This window comes from Electrophorus electricus, chromosome 13 (assembly GCF_013358815.1).
Source record: "Electrophorus electricus isolate fEleEle1 chromosome 13, fEleEle1.pri, whole genome shotgun sequence".
In the NCBI taxonomy this organism is placed as follows: domain Eukaryota; kingdom Metazoa; phylum Chordata; class Actinopteri; order Gymnotiformes; family Gymnotidae; genus Electrophorus; species Electrophorus electricus.
In genome coordinates this window covers 18,859,384-18,880,109 of record NC_049547.1, presented here as the reverse complement: position 1 = coordinate 18,880,109, position 20,726 = coordinate 18,859,384, and the positions used below count along the sequence as shown (strand labels likewise).

Sequence of the window (20,726 nt, the reverse complement as noted above, 5' to 3'; positions counted from 1 at the left end):
CTGTGCTCCCGGACCCACCGAACGGACAGCACAGTTATGCCTCCAAACCTCTCGGACCAGCTGCAGAGTGCTGCAGCCGAGCCTGTGGACCTGCCGCTGATTGCTGCACCCCTGGACTCGCCGAAGAATGCCACAGCCGCGCCCGCGGACCCACCTGCGTTATTTAAGCCTTGTGTTTGGTTTCCCATGTGGTTGGTTATTTTGTTAATTCTAGTCATTCTGTTGTGGAGTTGTCGTCATTTTCATCATTGTCGTCCTTGTTTTATTTGTTTGCTTAGTTCGTGTGTTACTTTGCTTTAGTGTTTTCCTCATGTCTCTGTTTTATTTGTCTCCCTTGTTCAGTTTCTTGTGTTGAGTAAAAAACCTCCTGCATCTGCATTCTGGCTCTCGCCTTGTTCCTGCAATAACATTACATACTGATTCTAAGCATTCACTCATTTGATCAAGTTCTGTGGGGTTTGAGGGTATCCCATTGAGAAATGTTATATCTAGGAGATTTGCAGACTAGAAATGAGGAACAGATGTGCAAAACCAAACGAGGGGTGGAGAAAATGAAACTACGGAATGGAACCAAAACACACAGGACAGGGAAACCCTGGAACATGGAAGCTAGGAGGGACTAAGCATGACAGTCCCTAGTACCTCCATAACCACCCCAAAGCACGCAACACCGGGGTGTGCCAAAACAGAAACCACCAAAACCAAACAGCAGGACTAGGACGAGACATAAACAGGAACAGTATAGGCAAGACGATGAGCAGGGACTGGACCCAGATGAGACACAGGAACAGACAGGAGAGAAATGGGAGCCGATTACAGGACACAACGAGGAGCAGGCACCGGAGCAGAAGAGACCAAAGCCGCAGGAGACCCAACAGACACAGAAACCAGAGGGACAGGAGCAGAAGGAGCAGAACAAGGACTAGGAATGGACACAGAAGCGAGAGCAAGAACAGAATCCACAACAGAAACAGACTGAGGATGACAAATGTGCTTGTTGGGAGGCCAAGGAGACACAACAAAAGACGACAAATGGCGAGGTACAACCGAAGGCACAACAAGATGAGGAAAACAAAACTGTAAAACAGACCAGGCCAGGGACAAAGGGACAGGAACAAAAACAGACACCAGAATGGACATATGGATGGTCACAGGGACAGAAACAAAGGGAGATACAGGAACCAGAACAGGCACAGGGACAGAACATAACAGGAGCAAAAACAAAACCAGTCAACAGAGATGACAAAACACAAAACACAAAAACAATGGGACAGCAGGAGCAGGCAACAAAGGAGACACAGGCCTGGGAGGGACAGGCAGGGAACATGAAGCCTGAGAGTCAGAAGGCAGGTCCAAGGACGTTGAGTAGACCAGCGATGAATCCAGGGTGCCATGAGGCATGGCTGTGGTGTTCAGCGATGGGTCCGGGAGGTCCGGAAGTGCGGCTGAGACATTCAGCGGCGGGTCCAGGAGGTCCAGAGGCAGGGAACATGAGGGATCAGGGAAGGCAGGTCTGACATGTCTACATGCTTAGCCATGGGAACAGACCTGGAGACAGGACAGGTGGCCTCTCATGCCAGGAACAGGAACCAGACCAAGATGGGCGGCGTCTCTCATGTCGGGAACAGGAACTGGCTGGGTGGCTTGCAGGATAGTCACAGGTACAGATTGGGTGACCCTGGAGGAACACACAGATACAGAACCCTCTTGGCAGTTCTCAGAGCACACATGGGCTATGGGGAGCTCGCATTTGCGCTTGAGCACCCAATAAGTGCCTAGAAACAGGTTATCTAAGCTCTCACTCCATCTACTCACATCTTGCGCTGCAGGCCAACCCCCCCTGCAGCAATGGTCAAGATAGGTAGACTCTTACCTAGGATCTTGTCATCGACATAATACACAGAATCTTGCTTTTTCCGGGAACAATGAGATGCCCGTGTACCCGCAGCACCAGGGGATTTGCTATCTCTGGTTTGGTGGTGCTGAGACATAACGGATTTGGACTGTGTAGAAACAGCTGGAGTTTCATCCCAGTGGAACAACCACCTTCCAGAGTCACGATCTCTTGCTACATCTTTGTGTGGCTGATCAATCAACAGCCAAGACACAGGGAACAAGACAAGGTTTAAATACATGAACTTAACAAGACTAGAAATGAGGAACAGCTGAGGAAAACCAAATGAGGTGTGGAGAAAATGAAATTACTGAATGAAACCAAAACACAAAAGACAGGGAAACCATGGAACATGAAAGCTAGGAGGGACTAACCGTGACAGTACTCAGTTGGCTTGATCCAGGTTTCTGTTAGACAATGTACATTATATCTATGATCTGTGACAATTTCATTTATTATGAGCACTTTAGATGTTAAGGATATAACATTTAGTAAACCTAGCTTTAGAGGAAATGTGCAGGCAATGTTCTGTTTATTACTAATTAGGTTAGTAAAACATTTCTTTTTGGTTTTCTGTATTTCTGCTTAGCTCAGGGAACAGAGTGTCAATATTGGTAAACCTTGGGTGACGTCTCATAGCAATCAGCAGAGAGTTGGTTTGGCCTTTTTATCTGCTGCCTGGCCTCTGCTCATGTTTGTCAAATATTAACTAGGTCTGTCATAAGACCATGGCTTATGTTACAAGAAAGGAGAGCAGCGGCCTCCCTAATAGGATGGATACCACCCCACCCTAAAAGGCCAGGCTTGTCCTCAAATGTGGTCCACTTATCTATGAACCCCACATTGTTTTGTGAGCACCACTTGAACAGCGAAGATAACCGGCTGTACGTTATATTGCCATGCCAGATTGGGATGGTGTGTTCATTATATTTTATGCAACTCTGTTTTTTTTTATTATCTCATAAGACATTTATTAAACATTTCATACAGCAGATCTTTAAACGTTTACTTTGTAATGTTTCATGCATGTCAGGATTATAATGCATTCTATATAGTGTATAACATGAAATAACTACATTTGTAGTTAATATGGATATGTTACCAAATGTTTATTCAAAACACCATATTTATACAAGACACCATATTAATTTAAATGGTAAACAGTTAACGTCCAGGAGGAGGGGGCCATGCTATAAAGTTCATAACAAATGTGAACAAAATAAATATTCAGACAAATATTCAGACTTTACCTGTCTGCTGTTATAGAGTACATTGGCAACAAACATGGCCATTACCAACACAGAGATGCCCTTTCTTTTTAGACACTGAGACCTAAACAACACATGAAAAATATAATAAAAAAGGACTTAAAAACCACATATTGTTATCATACATATTGGATTATTGGATTATAAATTATTATAAAGGTTTTTTTTTTTTTTTTTTTTTTTCTGTAATAGTATCTGGAAACTCATGGCAGCATTCATTCTGATACCTTTGATTCATGCTGTTTTGGTATTCACAGATAAAGAGCAGATGGAATGTGACTTCGATGATGTATGTGTAAATAGCAATGACCAACGTCACCACGGCAAGCTTCAGTAGGCAACTCCGCAGATATGACCATAGCTACCATACCCAGACAGACTCGAGAGGGAAAATTGGTGAGGGGACGTGTAAAAACATGAACACCCTCACAGACAAGAAGTGAGGTGTAGCACGAGGGCTCACAGACCTCAATACCTGACATTACCAGCTAGGAGAACTTTGGCAAAGATCCAACACTGAATGGCTGGGTCACTGGGCTTATATAATGTCTAGCCCAGCTGTTGGGTGTTAAGCCTGATTAGTGGCGTGCCTGACTCGAGGCCTCCCTCTGGTGGTCGAAGGGGGCCTCGGCCTGGCCCCAACCCTTACACATATTAATACATTTTAATCAACAATCATGAACTGTCTACAAATAAGTAGACTTACAATGTCTGAGGACACCACCCCAAAGTTGATGGCAATGGCAGTGAGTCTGAGCAGGTTACTCTTGGTTTGATGGATCCAGCAGCATAGATGCTGGAGGTATCACTTGAACTCTTTTGCCAGATTGACCACCAACAGCAGTGAGTAGACCATGAGGAACATTAACAACAGACCCTCCACAAGGCTGATCCCGGGGAAACAAAACAAAGGAAATTATAGGTGTATGAAAATTTGAGTTTGCAACATTTTTTTTATATGTTCAGAATATTTCCATGTACATGTAATTTATTATAAAATGGGCCTACTAATAGTCATTGCATTTCCACAAGGCTTGTTTTCTAAATTGCTCACCAGATGTCTTCATATCTCATACTCTATCTTGGTTGCTAGGGTGACCACTGTGGCTTCATCTTGTTTTGAAAACAATTCCTGTCTGTCAGGAAACACTTCCTGTCTGTCCTTTACTATAAAATTTCTGTGCACACAATGTTCATTTTTTACTCTACTTCTTTAATTTCTCACTCTCCATAAGGAAAAATACAAAAGCTGTATTCTTTATAAATAAATTCATTTCCTGTTTAAATTCAAATGTAAGTTATTATTTATGATTCAAATTTGTTATTGTTGGTTATCTCAATGCACCAAATATGATTAAAACATTTTTCTCAGAATCTTCAAAAAAATAATATTAAAAAATCATGCACAGCTTGAACTTAAACTTAACTTAAACTTAAACTTTTATGTTTATGAACTTGAACTTTATGTTCTTATTACACCTTTCAATATGCAATGTCATCTCACAATATGCAATATGCAATGTCTCTAATAAAATAATATGGCATATGGATATCTGAGCCTCTCTGGACACATGGATATCTGAACAAAAACAATGGTGTATATATATTAAAGTAAAATAATCTAACATATTCAGCTCTAGTCCCAGGGCCACATGGACCATGTCCAGGCCATCAGATATTTATTAAGCTCTTCATGAGTTGGATCAGGTGTGCTAGACTGTGCATGGCCCATGGGGCTACAGAACTGGAGCTGAAGAAAAATTACACTTACACAAAAAATTGTGAGCAATATAATTCTTTGGCATTTAGCAAGTATAGAATGCAATTAGAGCAATACTGCTCACACCATTTCCTCCACATTTGTCTCCTTGAAGACTTGCATTCACTGATGCGTGCCTCAGTGACTTGCCTTATAAACCTCTTAATGATCTCTTGGGAACCAAAGCCCTGAGAAGCAAATTGATTAGGCAGCTGCACCAGGGAAGCCTTAATGAAGGTGGCCAAGTTCTAAAGCAAAATAAACAACTGGCATGCTGACATGCATTTGAATAAATTAACATATCTGTCCAAATCTTCAAATAAAATTCTTTGCTCGAAGTCCAACATAACACAAACCTTATCTGACGGGCTTGATAAAACTCCAACATATCATGTTATCTGTACATATACAGAACATAAGATATAAAAATATCCTATGCCAATTCATTAGCGCTTCACATAGGGCTCTGCATTTGCTCTTCATTCCAGCAGCCACAACAACACAAGCTCATCTAAGGGGTTTTCAGGTAGGCACCTCTCTTTATCTGTTTCATTGAATTAAGCTGAATACTGAATACAGTATCACAGTGTATTTTACATACTATATGCCATGTGGTCTTAACAAATAAACGAGCAGGTTCTAGTGTTCATGTACTGATGACTGCATTAAATATCAAGACAATCAAGAATTAGGCTCTTTATTTTTAGTCCTTTGCATCTTGAGTCCAGATTAGAAAAGATAGAAAAGATCAACCTATAATGAGAGGTGATGAGGAAGTGGGAAGCTGAGGCAAGTCAATGAGGTGTTTATTTACAATACAAACAATACCGAAACCAAAAATACTATAGGTACTGCATTACGTGTGATATACACAGGGCAAAACACCGACAACATACAACAGAACAACAAATTTAAATACATGTGCTAACAATGAACGTAACTAAGAACAGGTGTGATATTATCAAGTAACACATGGGGGGTACGCGCGCACACACACACACACACACACACACACACACACACTCACTCACACACACACACACACACACACATATACACACACACACACACTCACTCACACACATATACACACACACACACACACACACACACACACACACACACACACACAGAAAGTCTTCTAGAAGAGGCCATGCCGTGACACAAGCAAATTCTTACATGATGAAATACAGTTATGAAATAACACTACTGAAATGAAAATGAAATAAAGTCAGTAACCTACATATAGGCCAGGATTAACAAGTGAATCTTAAAAAGCAAATATATTTCACTAATGTTAGGCAATACAGTCCTACTCTTCTATATAACATTCTGAAAAGTATAGAAGGCGGCCTGCCTCAGATAAGTGAACTGACCGGGAATATAATGCTTCAAGAGGTGAGACACATTTCATTTTCTTCTACTTCTCTGACTTGTCTCTGATTCTCTTGTTTCAGTCTGACCCATTTCTCTATATCCCAGTATGTTTTAAGAAGGCTTGTTTCTGAGCATGATCTGAGAGGTAGTGGTCCTCCAGTGTTCACCCCCCAAGTACAACAGACCATTCTCCAGCAACTGAAACAAAATCATAATAGTGGAAGATGTGAAGCTTATGAGTTAAAATGTCAAAGTAAAACATAATCAGATTAAAACTGAGATCAAAGGTTCCAGTGCTTTTTATTTAAATCCCCAGCATTTTCATGCATGAGAGAGGTTAAGTCATTTCAATCTCAGGTGCCTAACTGTCACAAAACACCCAACCTATTCCTAGCCACTAGCATCCCTAAAATACATACAGTACCATATATAGCCAACACTGGAAGATACATAAGACAAACCCCAAAGTACAGCTGTCCATACTGCCTAGAATATTCAATAGACAAGTCTGATGCCACAAAAACAAAGATGTATTATATTTTTTTCTTAGTACTTTTCCTTTATAAAAGCAGGCTGTTTAATCCATTGTGATTACTTAATGCTACCACGTGCTATAAATCTGATGGAAACCAGGGGCTGCATTTATAAAATGAACATGAATGTTGCACTACATTTGCTGCTCTGCATGTGTGGATGATATATAAAAATGAGTGTACAAATGAATATACACATGTAATTACACCTGTGACATTTCTAAATCACTTTTCAACCATTCAACTATAATTTGCATGTAGAACAAGACAGTGTGTTCTCTCCAAACTTGATGTTAGATGTTAGCTTGTTGCACAGGCACATGTCTAGGAAGATGATAAGCTTACTAAAACATGTCTAGGAAGATGATACTGGGTTATGAACCTGTCAGTGAACAGTGTATAAAGTGTATTTTTCAAAACAAATAGCTACTTAAGGACAATAGCATTCCTTCAAGAACAAACATATACAAATAAGCTTTTTATTCCTTCATTGTACCCCACCACTATAAATATCCTTTTCGCCACTGATCTAAAAGGTAAAGAGTTTAGGATGAAAGCAGCAATAAGGAGGTGTTTCAGGACCCACAGCCCAGTGCTTTAAACAATGTGACACAGCTATCTATACGTACTGGGAAACACTTTATAATCCACTTTAAATACATCTTTGACCCAGGTTTGCTACTGATTTACAAACCTATAAAAAAGCTTCTAAAACTCATAGTGACATGTTAGGCTAGGGATCCCTGGACACAGTTAAATCTCTCCTAAAAGGGAAAGAGAGAACGCCTCTGTCATGGAACGCTCCCTCTCGCATGTCACGTGGAACAGCCCACCGAGTACTGTGGGAGTTTCTTGTTTTGTCTTGAGTGTAATCACGCCTACATGTTTGCACACACCTGCACCTAGTTAAGTGATGTTCTGTGTTTATGTATTTAAACCCCTGGGCATCACTGTCGGCCATTGCCTTTGTTCATGTTGACTTTGTTTGTGCCCTTGTTCGTGTTCGGTATTTGTGTTATACGTGAGTGCCATCTGTCAATAAACTTCTGTCAATAAACATCTGTCTCTGTCAAGGGAGTCTGTGCATCCTGCGCTGCCCCCGGACTCACTCGGGCCATTACAGTCTCACTACCTTTCTATGGCAGGGTCATTGGCACTTTCATGAGTGCCTCAAACAGCAGATTCAGGGATGTAGTAAGAATGTTGATGCAGATGGACCAGAGCAGAGGCAAAGGTAGCAGGGTGTACATGGTAAAAAAAATGTGAAGTGCACATACTAGGAGTGGTACTTCTCCAGCCTGTACATTAGCCAACCCACAGCCTGTACAGTTTGGGACAACCAGCTGGCCAAGCCTGCATACTGGAGGTACTGTCGTGACATGGTGAAAACCTAGTATAGGTGAGAACTACATAGAACTACTCCAATTGCCATGAAAATCCTGACTAGCCATCCTCACTGTGAATCCACCATCTCAGGAGCCACAACCAGGTAAATGAAGATGATGAGGTGCATGGTAAATATATGTTTTTTTGGTGACCACCAGGGAGGTGCGATACTGAGCCGTGGAGTACTGCTTGATAGAGGCGCTCCATGTGAGGGCGTTTAAATGTGTGGTGAAGAGTTGGAAGGAACATCCCTAGCACAGTGGTGCCCCAGCTGAGGAAGAAGTCAGCATCACTGATGGAGTCGATGAATTTCTGTGTAGCAGTCAATTCCTGAAGACAGTGGATATGGGCAGCTGACGAATGCCGTTTGTGGTGTCCAACAATGCTGCGCAAAGTTATGTAATGATTAAATTAATCAATGTAGGCATCAGTCATTATTTTGTGTGTAGAAGTGATGTGAACATCTTGATACATCTCTCGCTTGCCAAAAGTACTGCAAGTATGCATGTCCTTCTTATCCATGTATAGTGCATCCATGAGATGGAATCCAGAGACAACAATGTCCAACATTCCCTTGTCAGTAGTTATATCCTCTGTACCTCTTTAAAACATCACCATAGGGATGATTAGTCTAGCTGTGTAAACAATAAACACTGTCTATATCACCTCAGATCACTTCTATCCATGTATACTAAGTATGGTCTGCAATTCTTCTGTGATTGACTTGTAGTAAGCAGTGGCGTTCTGAGCCCTGAACATATTTTCTGAAAAACCTTCCTCACCCTTTGGAAGACAGTTACAGGCTGGCAAGTGCTTATCCCATATACCTAACCAGCCTTTAAATGAGGAATGGCATATCAAAATAAGTGGCTTGCCTTTATGATAGCTATACAAGGATGAACAGAGACCAAGATTCAATACACTATCACTTGTATGTGCACACACCTGTATTCAATTATGATGTATTATCCATCTTCAGTATAGTAAAGTGTTATTATTGCTCTGAATTTATTAAGCATAGAGCCATATACAGGGGTAGGGTAACTTTTTTTGCTAGCTTAATGTGATTTGCTGACTTCTGACGATGTTCTGACTGAACAGCTAATGCAAGGAATATGGGGTGTAAACTGGATAAAATACTCCTGGCTAATCTGGCCATTTTCTAATAATGTTATCCAGGTCAGAAAGTAACTGTGATATCTGTAACATTCCTACACAATAAAGGGGAATGATAAAGATAAAAATGGATCGAATTTACTTCTATATTAGAGGAAACCTGATGTTTTAATTTCTCTTATTTGGGCAATCAAAATAGACTTGGTGTCAAACCTGAATTAAACATTCTGGTGTATTACTGAAGAAACAACTTCGGATGTGTCTCAATGTTCAGTGTTTTGAAATAAAAAGGAAACACCCAAAGTCTTTTTGTTGTTGTTATTATTATTATTATTATTACTACAGTACAAAACCCAAAGAGAAAAGTGACTTACAAACTTACTCTGATGGAGTAGTGACAAGAATTCATTGTCTAGTTCTGTTTGACCAACAACATTTAAGCATGCTGTCTCCTCATGCTTCTTACTAATCATTTGTCACATTAAACATGAACGAAAGAAAGGCCTACACATGTTAAACTGAGTTCAGTTAAACTTTGTCAAGAGCTACAGAAGCATAAACTAGTAGCTAATGAAGCATCTGTAACCACCAAAAACAGGTGAAAATGCTAAACATGGTAAACAGGAACAAGAAAATAATAAAAACTCCAACAATGTAACATACAATATCCAATAGACACTCCAACAAGGCAAAATACAATATCCAGTTCCCACAAATAGCTCAAATATGTTTATGAAAATGTATATTTTACAAAATAAAAGGTACATATATGAAGATAAATATACTGTAAAAATATATAGTTACATTGCACATGAATACTCAGATTATAGGATTATATCTAATGTATATAGCTAATGTCTCACAATTCATATAAAAATAGTCCTGAAGTTTCATGCAAGATATTATACACGCAATGATAACCTACATGTAAATTTACATATTAACATTTTTAGAATTACCAGTGTTGGCATATCAGCATACATTTATGACATTCATGATTAAAGCTACAACCAGCACATTTTAACAGCCAATTAATATCTAAAGAAAAGAACATTGCTACTACCTGCTATTAATAGTACATATTAGCAAATAAATGGTCTACTATTAAAAGAAAGAGATGAAAATAGGTAGACAGATAGGCACAATTACAGCTTTCTACAACAAGCTTAAGTACACTGATTGTAGCTTTATCATGTTTAGTCTTTTTCAGCTCTCAAGGTAAGGGCTGTAAGATATGGGTGAAAATTCATATCATGATAATATATATTATGGTATAACAAATGATTTAATACTTTCTGATTATTAGCTGCGCAAATGAATTTTATATATTAGCCTATCCAACCAAATAGGCATTCAATTAAACATGTTTTTATTAACACAAAACATATTGTATTGTAACATTTCATACCTTGTCATTTAATTCTTAAAGAATAAAGAATGACTCTTGGCACCACAATTTCAATACGTCACTTTGTGCCATGAGTATAATAAACAGCACAAGAGGAAATTACATTTATGTGCAAAAACAAGTTTAATACTTTAAAGTTTAAACAAGTTTGTCTGCTATAACAGTTTCCTATAGTTAATAAGTTAATATTATACATTGTGCTGTGAAAAGAGAAAGCTGATTCAGGTGTTTTCATATGAGAAGAATCAAGGGGTTAAACATCAAAGACGTGATTGCCATAATTACACAAGATTTAAATGAAATAAAGGAGCAAATTTGTTAAAAGACAAACTTATATGCATAGCTGTATAGTTCAACTGCAGGGATAGATGATACCAAACATTGAGATCCCGCAGTCTTCCATTTATGTCCATCAAACTGAGATAATCAGGTACAATGACCACAGCAATGAAAGGTGGGTCTAGTGTGGCCTGAGGAATGGATTAGAGTTAAGTCCTGACAGACGGAAAAACGTACAATATAACATTATATTGTTTATCCATTCCTTAGCTAACTCCTCACTGATATAAATTAAATTATGATCCTAAGGGATTCAGATATGTTCCTTGTCACTGACATATGTAGGAGAAACACATTTGTTGATTAGAGGAGGAGGGGTCCCCCTCATTGAGTGTTGGTTCCTCTCAAGGTTTCTTCCTCGTGCTCTAGGGAGTTTTTCCTTGCCACTGTTGCCCTTGGCTTGCTCACTGGGTGCTTGGACTCGGACACATGTAAAGCTGCTTTGTTATAACGGCTGTTGTGAAAAGTGCTATATAAATATATTTGATGTTGACTTTAGCCTTGAAGTATGAAGCAGCAGCTCTCCATGTAATAGCAGCAATATGATATTGATTCATTTATAGCAAACAGCAACACATCTATCAGATGACGAGCTGGTAACTGTAAACCACGACTGTTTGATATCTCTTATTCTTGGATGAAAAGATGCTTGCTACATTTGAGTTTATTATGATTTAGTTTAATCCAAATATTAATAAATATCTACCAACATGTACATTCTTAAAAAGGGTTTGATAATATATGTATAATAAGCACATAAATCCTGCCCAAAAAGAAAAATGTATTTTGCTAAAGCCAACGAAAGACTCATATCTCCACAAGTGTGTGTGTCCATTTGCATATATTCCTACTTGATATTCTTAAGCAGGGAGGTACGAGCATTCACCACTGCTTTAAAGGCATCTTCGCTGCCAGGTGCCACACACTTGTCTGGGTGCAGTAGCACTGCCAGCTTCCTGTATGCCTTGTTGACTTCCTCCCTGTGATCAAAAACAACATATTTACTATCAGACCCAATTTCCAATATTTCACTAAACAGAAGCCTTGAAGTGACAACTGCAAAAGCACATTGACCCTTTAACTTCAGCCTAGTATGAGGAGCAATTAAAAGTCTGACGATGACCTTAAAGATCTGAACAGAATATGGACTTAAACCTAAAATATACAGAGTACTCCAGGATTCAGATTATGCTTTATAAAGAGGCAAAAAGAGCTTTTTAGGAGAGGCAAAACCACTGCATATTTAAAGCTACTGGGTAACTTTCCTGTGGGTAAAGACAAATTAACAATGAGTAAACCTGTAAACCCCTTTACTCAAAGCCTACTTAAAAAACAAAAAACAAAAAAGAATAAGAATAATATCTAAAGGGGAGCCAGACAGTCTCATCTGGGAAACTAAATCCTGTAAAAAAAATTTAAAAAAAGAATAAAAAAAAAAAAAAAAAGAAGAAAGAAAAAAAAAAGAAAGCGCAGCCAGACTTAAATAATAGTCTCACCTAAAAATGGTCAAGCTCTGGTCATCTCTGGTTTTATCTCTAAAAACTCAAAGAAATTAATCACAATAGAGACTAATGACTCACTTCCCTGAGAAGATCATAAGGCCTGAAAAAGAGAATGCGTCCTTCATTGGCCCACTATTTAATTCTACACTATAATGATGTAGGGGTTGGGTTTAGCAGTACAGCAAAAAGAACTCACCATAAACTAACAATTTAAAACACAGAATTACAGAATTAATTTGGGTCATCAAGAAATACACTCATCACACAATTAGAAAGCGTAACATATTAGAAGCACCTCATATGTGCACAGTTAGCAATAATAGCCTTTTTTTAAATGCATAATTGTGTGTTAGCCATGCTCCCACTATTTACTATTGGTAACTTTCTGGCCATGGGAATATTGTTGGTTTGATATGATTGGCTGGCAGACTTTGAAAGCAGATACGACACTGACGCTGACAGCATGAACAATGTTCATGATACGTCCACACCAGTGCAATATATACCATCAATATATACCATCAAGCCTCTGCTACATCAGTTTCACTACTGTGGTTCGCCACCCAAATAAAATATGTGCACCGGATTATGTATGGCATGTTAGGCAACAGACATCATAAAGATTCCACGCTGGTTAGGTAGCTAAACCTTTAATTAATTGAAGCTATAAAGCCAAAAAACAACTGGTTCTGATAACTTTGGTAACTATACTCTTACCTTGTTGCCCCAGGCTTAACACCCAGCATGTCCCAGCTGTCTTTGCTGTTGCGGATACGTCGTATGGTGTCAGCCTGTTCTTTCGTGAAGCCTATGCTTACTTCTGGGGTCGGCCTCTTCCCTCCATTCTCACACATATCGGTTATAGAGGAGAAAAAGGCCTGTTGAAGTACCAAAAAAACAAAAAAACAAAAAACTCAAAATTCTTTATTATTAATTATTATTCAGTTAATTGGGATACCAAAGATGCTGCCAAAAGTGCTGTTGAATTAAATGCATATATGGAACGTTAATGGTCAGTCAAAAATTCAGCTTGATTATGTTAATTGCAGAACTTTTGCCTCCATAGACATGCAGCTGTCATGTTGATGCACAAGATTCATCTGCAAGGCAAAGGTGCAAACAGAATGTAGTTTAGTTGTTACAACTGTAAATGTGTTTATTCTACTGAGTGGTAAAAGTAAAGAAAAATGTCTGACACATCCTTTATAGGTTCACCGCTGCAAAGTAGCTAGAAGATCAGCCATTACTGGCACAATTCTGGACTGTAATTTTCACTTATGGTCCAATTTTAAATCCTCACATGACATGAAATCAAAACAAAATATTATTACTCATATAGTATGGTTAATACTCATATCCATACAACTGTCACAAACTGCCAGTTTCAATTATATAACTTTGAAGAAATTAATGCATCTCTGGTTTTCGAGAACCAGCTGTGACACCGGCATGCTGTTGTCATAAGAGAATGAGCATGTCCGAATACAAACCTGGAACATTTCACTGATGCCTTCACCACTCTGAGCAGATGTCTCAAAGTAGTGGAAACCTCTGCTCTCTGCCCACAACCGGCCTTCACTCTCATCCACCACACGTCGTTTAGTCAAATCAACCTGCAAGAGAAAATGACAGTACTCGTATCTATCTAAAACATTCATAGAGACTTAAAGGAAAGTTGGTGTGGATGCTTACATATCACACACAATGCAACTACATATGAAACAGTTCATCATTAAAAAATAAAAATAATCCAGAACAGTTGTAACAGAAAAGTAAAGTTGACCTTGTTGGCACAAACAACAAAAATTATGCTCTCCATGTTGGCTTGAGAACCCATCTCTTGCTTCATCTCCGTGAGCCAACTGTCAAGGGCATCAAAACTCTCTCGCAGACCAACATCATATACCAGGATCACCCCCTGTGAGTCCTTATAGAACTCATTACGCACCTGCAGAATCACAATATACCATTATGCATTCCATTGATATCATAATGCGAAAATTCAGTTTTAGAAATAAGTTCTAGAAATAATTATCTTATATTACTGAAATGTATTGATTAGTTTTGTAAACACTAAGACAAGCTTTCAGTGCCACAACCAAAGTTATGTACTCAATTACCTTTTAGTAGAGTAATACTATTTGCCTATGCAGGCATATTCTGATAAAATTATCATGGAGGAAAAACAACATTAAAAATATCTTCCCCCAGAAAAAAAGTAGTACATCAATACCTCATAAAAGAATGGATGTCCAGCCATGTCAAAAATGTTGACTTTTATTTCCCTGTCCCGCACTTGAACCCTTGTGTGGGGAGGGGAAGAAAAAAAATATTTTGGGTGTAAATGCATGATAGCATCCATTTGACTGTACACATTAACTAGGCATATCACTTGTTGTACTTAACACTCAAGTTACTCAACTACGGTTTGAGACTTAGGATAGCTTAGGATTTGAGACTTAGGATAGCAGTTTGCTGAATTTGTTACTTGATTGACTGCCATTATTTGCCAAGCCACAGTCAATGCCGCTGTAGTGAACTAAAACCTAAACTCATTCAGTGTCTTCATATAAAACACATTACTTACTTGGTTACTCCATAATCTATCCCAATTGTGGCGAGATATTTGGGTACAAATCTCTTCTCACAGTACCGTTTAATGATGCAACTCTGCAAAAAATAAATAAATAAATAAAAAATAATAACATAAAAGAACATACCTTTTTTTGAAGTTTTCAAAACAAAAACGTCTAAAGACTTCAAACTCTAAAGTTTACAAACGTACAAATATGAACCCACAACATTATATTTTGGTCAAGAATATGCATAGGGATGAAATAAACTTTATATCAGGGGACTGATATTTTGATAAAATCAAAAGAATATTAAACAGCTATAACATCTTGATTTTAGGGAGAGAGAGAGGAGGTCCAATACTACCAGGTAAAATATGAGAATACATAGCTAGTAGATTACGCAGCTAGCTAACATTATAAACTAGCTAGCTAGTTACATATTATCAATACGACCTTTAATGTGTCTTTGTAGCGAAGAATTACTGCTAACCAGACATATAAGTGGATGACAAACGTTAGTTAGCTAACTGCATTTCTAAGCCGAAAAGCTAGAGTTTACCCACCTTCCCAACCTCTGCATTCCCAAGACTGATAACCTTAACCCGCAGAGATTTTTTGCTCTCCCTCCTTTTCTGTACATTCGTATCCATTTCCAATATAGACCATCAATGCCGCAAAATTTTTTACATTAATCTATCAAATGCGCAGCCAGCACAGCCACTATGAACCATTAACATTCGGTGGCTATGGCTATAGCATATATGTATATAGCCAGCTAGCTGAAAATAAGGGGCCGGGCTGGCTAGCTAGCTGCTAAAGTACTGACATGCATTCCTCTTTCGCCAAGTCTAACGACAGTACACTACATTTTTTGGGAGCCAATTAAAATTATTAAAATATCCACATTGCTTTTAGCTGTAACACTTTCCATCTATTCTGTCAGCAACAACGTTCATTTCACAAAAAGAGAAAAATAATGCCCAGCTTCTGTTTCATGAATATAGCTAACAGCCTAGTTACGTAGCTAGCTGGACAACATATTTTTAATTCTTAGATTTGCCCAAACTGATTCACTGCACTGTAATATTTAAAAACCGTGCCTTTTAAATTGTAATATGACTACAGAAGACTATTAAAATGATAAAACAACTGCAAACGCAAATGCAAATTTAGACATACAGCAGAACGTTCATATAGTAACATTAACAAATGAACTTCTAACAAGAGGTGGTAACACATTCGACAAATAAAAATAAATAAAGAAAGAAATAGATAGATAAATCTATTGAATTTGAACGGAACTGTTAGGTATACATACAAGCTTTTAAGCTAATAATGTTTTATAATTGCCATAAAATTGTTAGAATTTTATAGTGTAACATACAATTTTTGCTCCAGCAAAATGGATAGTTTTGACCCGGAAAGTCCTGAATCTATAACCGTATACACCTGTCCATTTCACTGGCACAGGCGACTGGGGCTCTATAACGGTGCTGTAAGTAATTCAGCATAAAGTCTTCTGAAAGGGATTTAGAGTACCGTTACAAGTACCTTCTATTTGATTTCAATGCAATTTAATAACGCAAGCACAAATACATATAAGTGATTTTCATTTAAAATACCATAATAAGCAAGATTGGTACTGCACAATAAGATAATAGACATGCGTAAATTAATTGATAAAAGACTAACAAAAAAAAACTAAAACATTAGCTATATAAATAACTATGGTCATATGAAATTGGAAAATAAAAAGGTTCAGAAGTGAAAAAAAAGTAGGTAAAAATAAATCTAACATCTAGAATGGGAGAACAATTAATTAGCGTGAGTTTCCTGTTTGACTGATATTTGTCTTCTCCCATCTGCTTCTCTATCTGCATCATTGCATCCCTCGTTCCCTCATTTCCGCTCCTTCTTTCTCTTTGCTTCACATAAGCAGTCAAGGGTTTTGTCATTATTAGCAGTGAAGAGGGGGGGTGTCTTTAGAATATGTCCATGTGTGTGTGTGTGTGTGTGTGTGTGAGTGTGTGTGTGTGTGTGTGTGTGGGTGAGAGCGCGTGTGTGTCTATGTATTAAACTGTCTGTGCTCCTCAGAGAGAGTGGAGTTGTGTGTGTGTGGAGTTGCTGGGAAAATCCAAGGTCATTTGAGATTGGTCACATGTGCTCTGAGTAAGCATGTGTGTGTGTGTGTGTGTGTGTGTGTGTGTGTGTGTGTGTGTGTGTGCATGAGGGAGAGAGAGAGAGAGAGTGAGGAAGACTGAGCATGTGTGAATGTGTGTGTGTGTTTCTCTGGCTGTGACTGACAGAGGGAAAAGTCACTTCCTGCAAAGAATAGGGAATTTTTCAATGTTTCCATCAATGTACGGTAAGGGTTGGCGTTAATCTTGTAGGATGTGTGCATGTGTGTGTGTGTGTGTGTGTGTGTGTGTGTGTGTGTGTATGTATACATTTTGCTGGCAGTGATTCCTCATGTATTTGTGCAGTGAACATTCAGATTTTCATGTGGTTGTACAAGAGTCCAGAAAGATGCTAAAGCAACAGATTACATACATCTCTTCTAGATTCTATTCTTTTATGCACCATGGAATGAGATCATATTTTGATTGATATGAATCTTTAATAGTTAGATATTAAAATCATTATGAGTAATGTTTAACTCGCTGTCTTTAATATATGATCACAAACATTTATGTGTGTATTACTATAAATGTATATTTATATTTGTATAGTCTCCCTTACATACACCTAGGCAGTATAGCATATTACCTAATTCCGGATGCAGATGTTAACATTAACAAGAAACTGTAGGCTGTCAGTGTCAGATTCTAAAATCCCACTGTGGAAATTCCTCTGAAACATGAGAGCGGCCGTGTCTCCAACATGTGAGATTGAACACATTTATAAGACATTTCTGGTGATCAGATCAGATGAATTAAAACTTCCCTATGCCTTTGGGGGACTTAGGTGTTGCATTGCTTTTTTTTATTACATTAGTACAGGACATTGTGAAAGGGATGGATTTCCTAAAGATTAAATCTAGTCATATATTTACTCTAGCCTATACTTTCAAAAATGTATCCATTAATAGAACATTATATTTGGTAGATTATCTCCCCATTAGAAATAATCTTGGCATTGTGCTTTTGTACCACACTAAAGATGATCTTGACAAGAAAGCTGACAGAAGAAAAAACATTAGAAAATATAACCAATATATTAATAACATTCAAGGTCTGAGTCTGAATAACTTTTCTTCTGCTCTTTTCTTCACTATTTTCTGCAGTGGCCCTCAATAAAAGTTTGAGTACTTTGAGTTTAATATAATGTTTGTTTTGGGACAAATTTAGATGAATACCATATATATGAGAGGAAACATGCTAAAATTAGACACTATTTCAAGAATCTTGCATAAGTCTGAGGGGACATTTGTTCTACTTGGTTTATTGTTTGGGCAGTTGTTATTTTGGGCAAATGCATCAGGGGCAATAGAAAATAATAGCATGCGTGTTAAAGAGAGAATGAAGGGCAAAGGTAATAGAGGCAAAGAGAGAGAGAGAGAGAGAGAGAGAGAGAGAGAGAGAGAGAGAGAGAGAGAGAGAGAGAGAGAGAGAGGCAGCTGGACAGATAGATAGATAAAGAGAGAGAGATATTTCAGAGTATGGAGCCAACAGAGATTAGATATGACAGGCTTCCCAGCTTCTGTTGTTGGCAGCAGTAACATTAAACAATGCTGTGAGATTGCACAGCTTCCCTTATTTCCATTTATAGCATTTAGCTGAATCTTGTATCCAAAGTGATTTACACTTTAGATTCTGAGTGAACACAACTTGAGCAACTGAAGGTTAAAGGCCTTGCTTAAAGGGCTAACAGTGGAACTTAGCATTGGTGGGGCTTGAATTGGCAAGCCTCTGAGTTTTAGTTAAGTACCTTAACCACTGAGCTACCAGTCTCTGAGGTTAGCTTGCATGTCTTTTGTGATTACAGCATGACTCTGATCACAGACTTTGTTTTTGCATAGTCGATTAATTGTTAGCGCAATTAGAACACCGTGTGGTTGCTTTTAGAATGCCTTATGTTGCTTTTAAGAAATTAGGCCATAATCTACATTAGTGTGAATCTTAGGCGCCTTAACCTTAATCACACTTAATCATACTCTTAAAGTGTTTTCATGAGCAAGCAAATCTGGAACCATAATTAAACAGTTAGCTAATCTTGCATAAATCTGGTGGCTAAATTTGGTTCAATTCAAATAGCTTCATGTTGTATGCTACTACTTGTTGTACATATTGTGGCCTCTTCTATAGTAAATAAGTTAAAGCACCTTCCTGAATCAACTCCTGAGTGTGCCTGATCCAATTCACTTTTAGTGAAGTGTGTCACCACCACCATAGGTTCTCCTATGTTTAGTTGTTTATGGTACAAATTCATATTATAACTACTAATTGGTTCTCACTGAATAATCTGAGTAGCTCTGCCAAATATGTGTTAGTCATTCCTTAAGGCTTATAAGATATTCTTACAGGCAAGTTAAAGTTAGAATGAAAAGCAGCTTGAACCATTGAACTAATATGCCATTAGTTTTCTGTCTGGTTTGGACCAGTGGAGGTTTGAACCATGAGTTCCCCTTCTGAGCCTTGATTCCTTTCAAAGTTTCTTCCTCTTTGTGAGTTTTTCCTTGCTGCTGTTGTTTGGCTTGCTCATAAGAGGCATGGAAACAGGTACACATTCATGATCAAGAACAGAAAGTGCTCTTAGTAATATTAACTGAATTAAATAAATTGATACAAAGATCATCATCTTATTATTATTATTATTATTAACAAGAACAACAACAACAACAACAATAATAATAATAATATGATGATGATGATCATCAACTCTCTTTGCCAAATATAAAAATTGTATCTGCTCAGGACTTACAAATATAAGCCACTATTAGCAAGGTAGTAGGTATAATTATCAGTTATAAGATATAACACGGTCATAGTTTAAAATCAGGGCAATGATTTATTGGACATTTTCTGGAACAACCATAAATGTCTTAAATACCACAAATTCTCGTAAAGATAATGTTAGGGTTGTTTTATATAAATGACTAACCTTACTTGCCTGAGCAAGAGATGCAAGGTAATTTTACTACTAACTGTTTATAACAGTTGCAAAAATATTACCTAGCAAATATTCTGGAATAGAACAAGAGAAAGAGGGATGAGGTAGAGTGGGAAAGAAAGAGAGGGGGGGAGGGGCGTTATAGTGGAAGCCTCATTGGAAGAGTGGGTGCTGAAAGTTATCACTTTTCACTTCTTTTGCCCAGACTGTTTGCAGTTTAACAGTACAGAATGTCATGTCATGCTGTTGAAAACACGTGCTGGCAGCCAAAGCCATGACTCAGGCTCCTGCCCCCTTTCATACAGCTCTGTCATACACTGCAAAGCCTGCCAATCAAACATGATTGCCAGTCATGCAGTTTATTTGGACTAGGTGCTTGGCAGAAAGCTATGATTTACTATAAGCAATTATATTGACCTTGATCAAAATGCATGGTTATGAGTCATGATGGAAGTTATT

General features: G+C 38.1%; 2 protein-coding genes across 11 annotated transcripts in view; one reads left to right on the top strand and one right to left on the bottom strand.

Annotated features, from left to right (window-relative positions):
* Nucleotides 1-11,491: 11,491 nt before the first annotated feature.
* On the bottom strand, nucleotides 11,492-16,209 carry dnajc27 (DnaJ (Hsp40) homolog, subfamily C, member 27). Its single transcript, XM_027020132.2, has 7 exons — nucleotides 15,722-16,209; nucleotides 15,170-15,252; nucleotides 14,816-14,885; nucleotides 14,366-14,530; nucleotides 14,073-14,195; nucleotides 13,300-13,460; nucleotides 11,492-12,060 (listed from the first exon to the last, which is right to left on the bottom strand). Exons 1-7 carry the CDS (start codon nucleotides 15,806-15,808, stop codon nucleotides 11,928-11,930), a joined length of 822 nt encoding a protein of 273 aa, XP_026875933.1. The 5' UTR covers nucleotides 15,809-16,209; the 3' UTR covers nucleotides 11,492-11,927.
* A 1,182-nt stretch (nucleotides 16,210-17,391) lies between these two features.
* efr3ba (EFR3 homolog Ba (S. cerevisiae)) overlaps nucleotides 17,392-20,726 on the top strand; it is a 29,881-nt gene continuing 26,546 nt past the window's right edge. For all 10 annotated transcript variants that reach the window (XM_035532776.1, XM_035532775.1, XM_035532774.1 and 7 more), the window contains exon 1: nucleotides 17,392-17,523. Coding sequence is in view for 6 of the 10 variants with exons in the window: in XM_035532769.1 (XP_035388662.1) it covers nucleotides 17,430-17,523 (94 nt within the window). In the remaining 4 variants the exon portion in view is untranslated. The remainder of the gene's footprint in view (nucleotides 17,524-20,726) is intronic.

What these genes read in the sequence shown, in the direction of transcription:
- dnajc27 (XM_027020132.2), bottom strand. Translation starts at nt 15,808, where the DNA reads ATGGATACGAATGTACAGAAAAGGAGGGAGAGCAAAAAATCTCTGCGG. An exon ending in GGAATGCAGAGGTTGGGAAG is followed by an intron (nt 15,253 to 15,721) that starts GTGGGTAAACTC and finishes TATTTTTTGCAG; the next exon opens with AGTTGCATCATTAAACGGTA. An exon ending in TTGTTGTTTGTGCCAACAAG is followed by an intron (nt 14,196 to 14,365) that starts GTCAACTTTACT and finishes TTTCTCTTGCAG; the next exon opens with GTTGATTTGACTAAACGACG.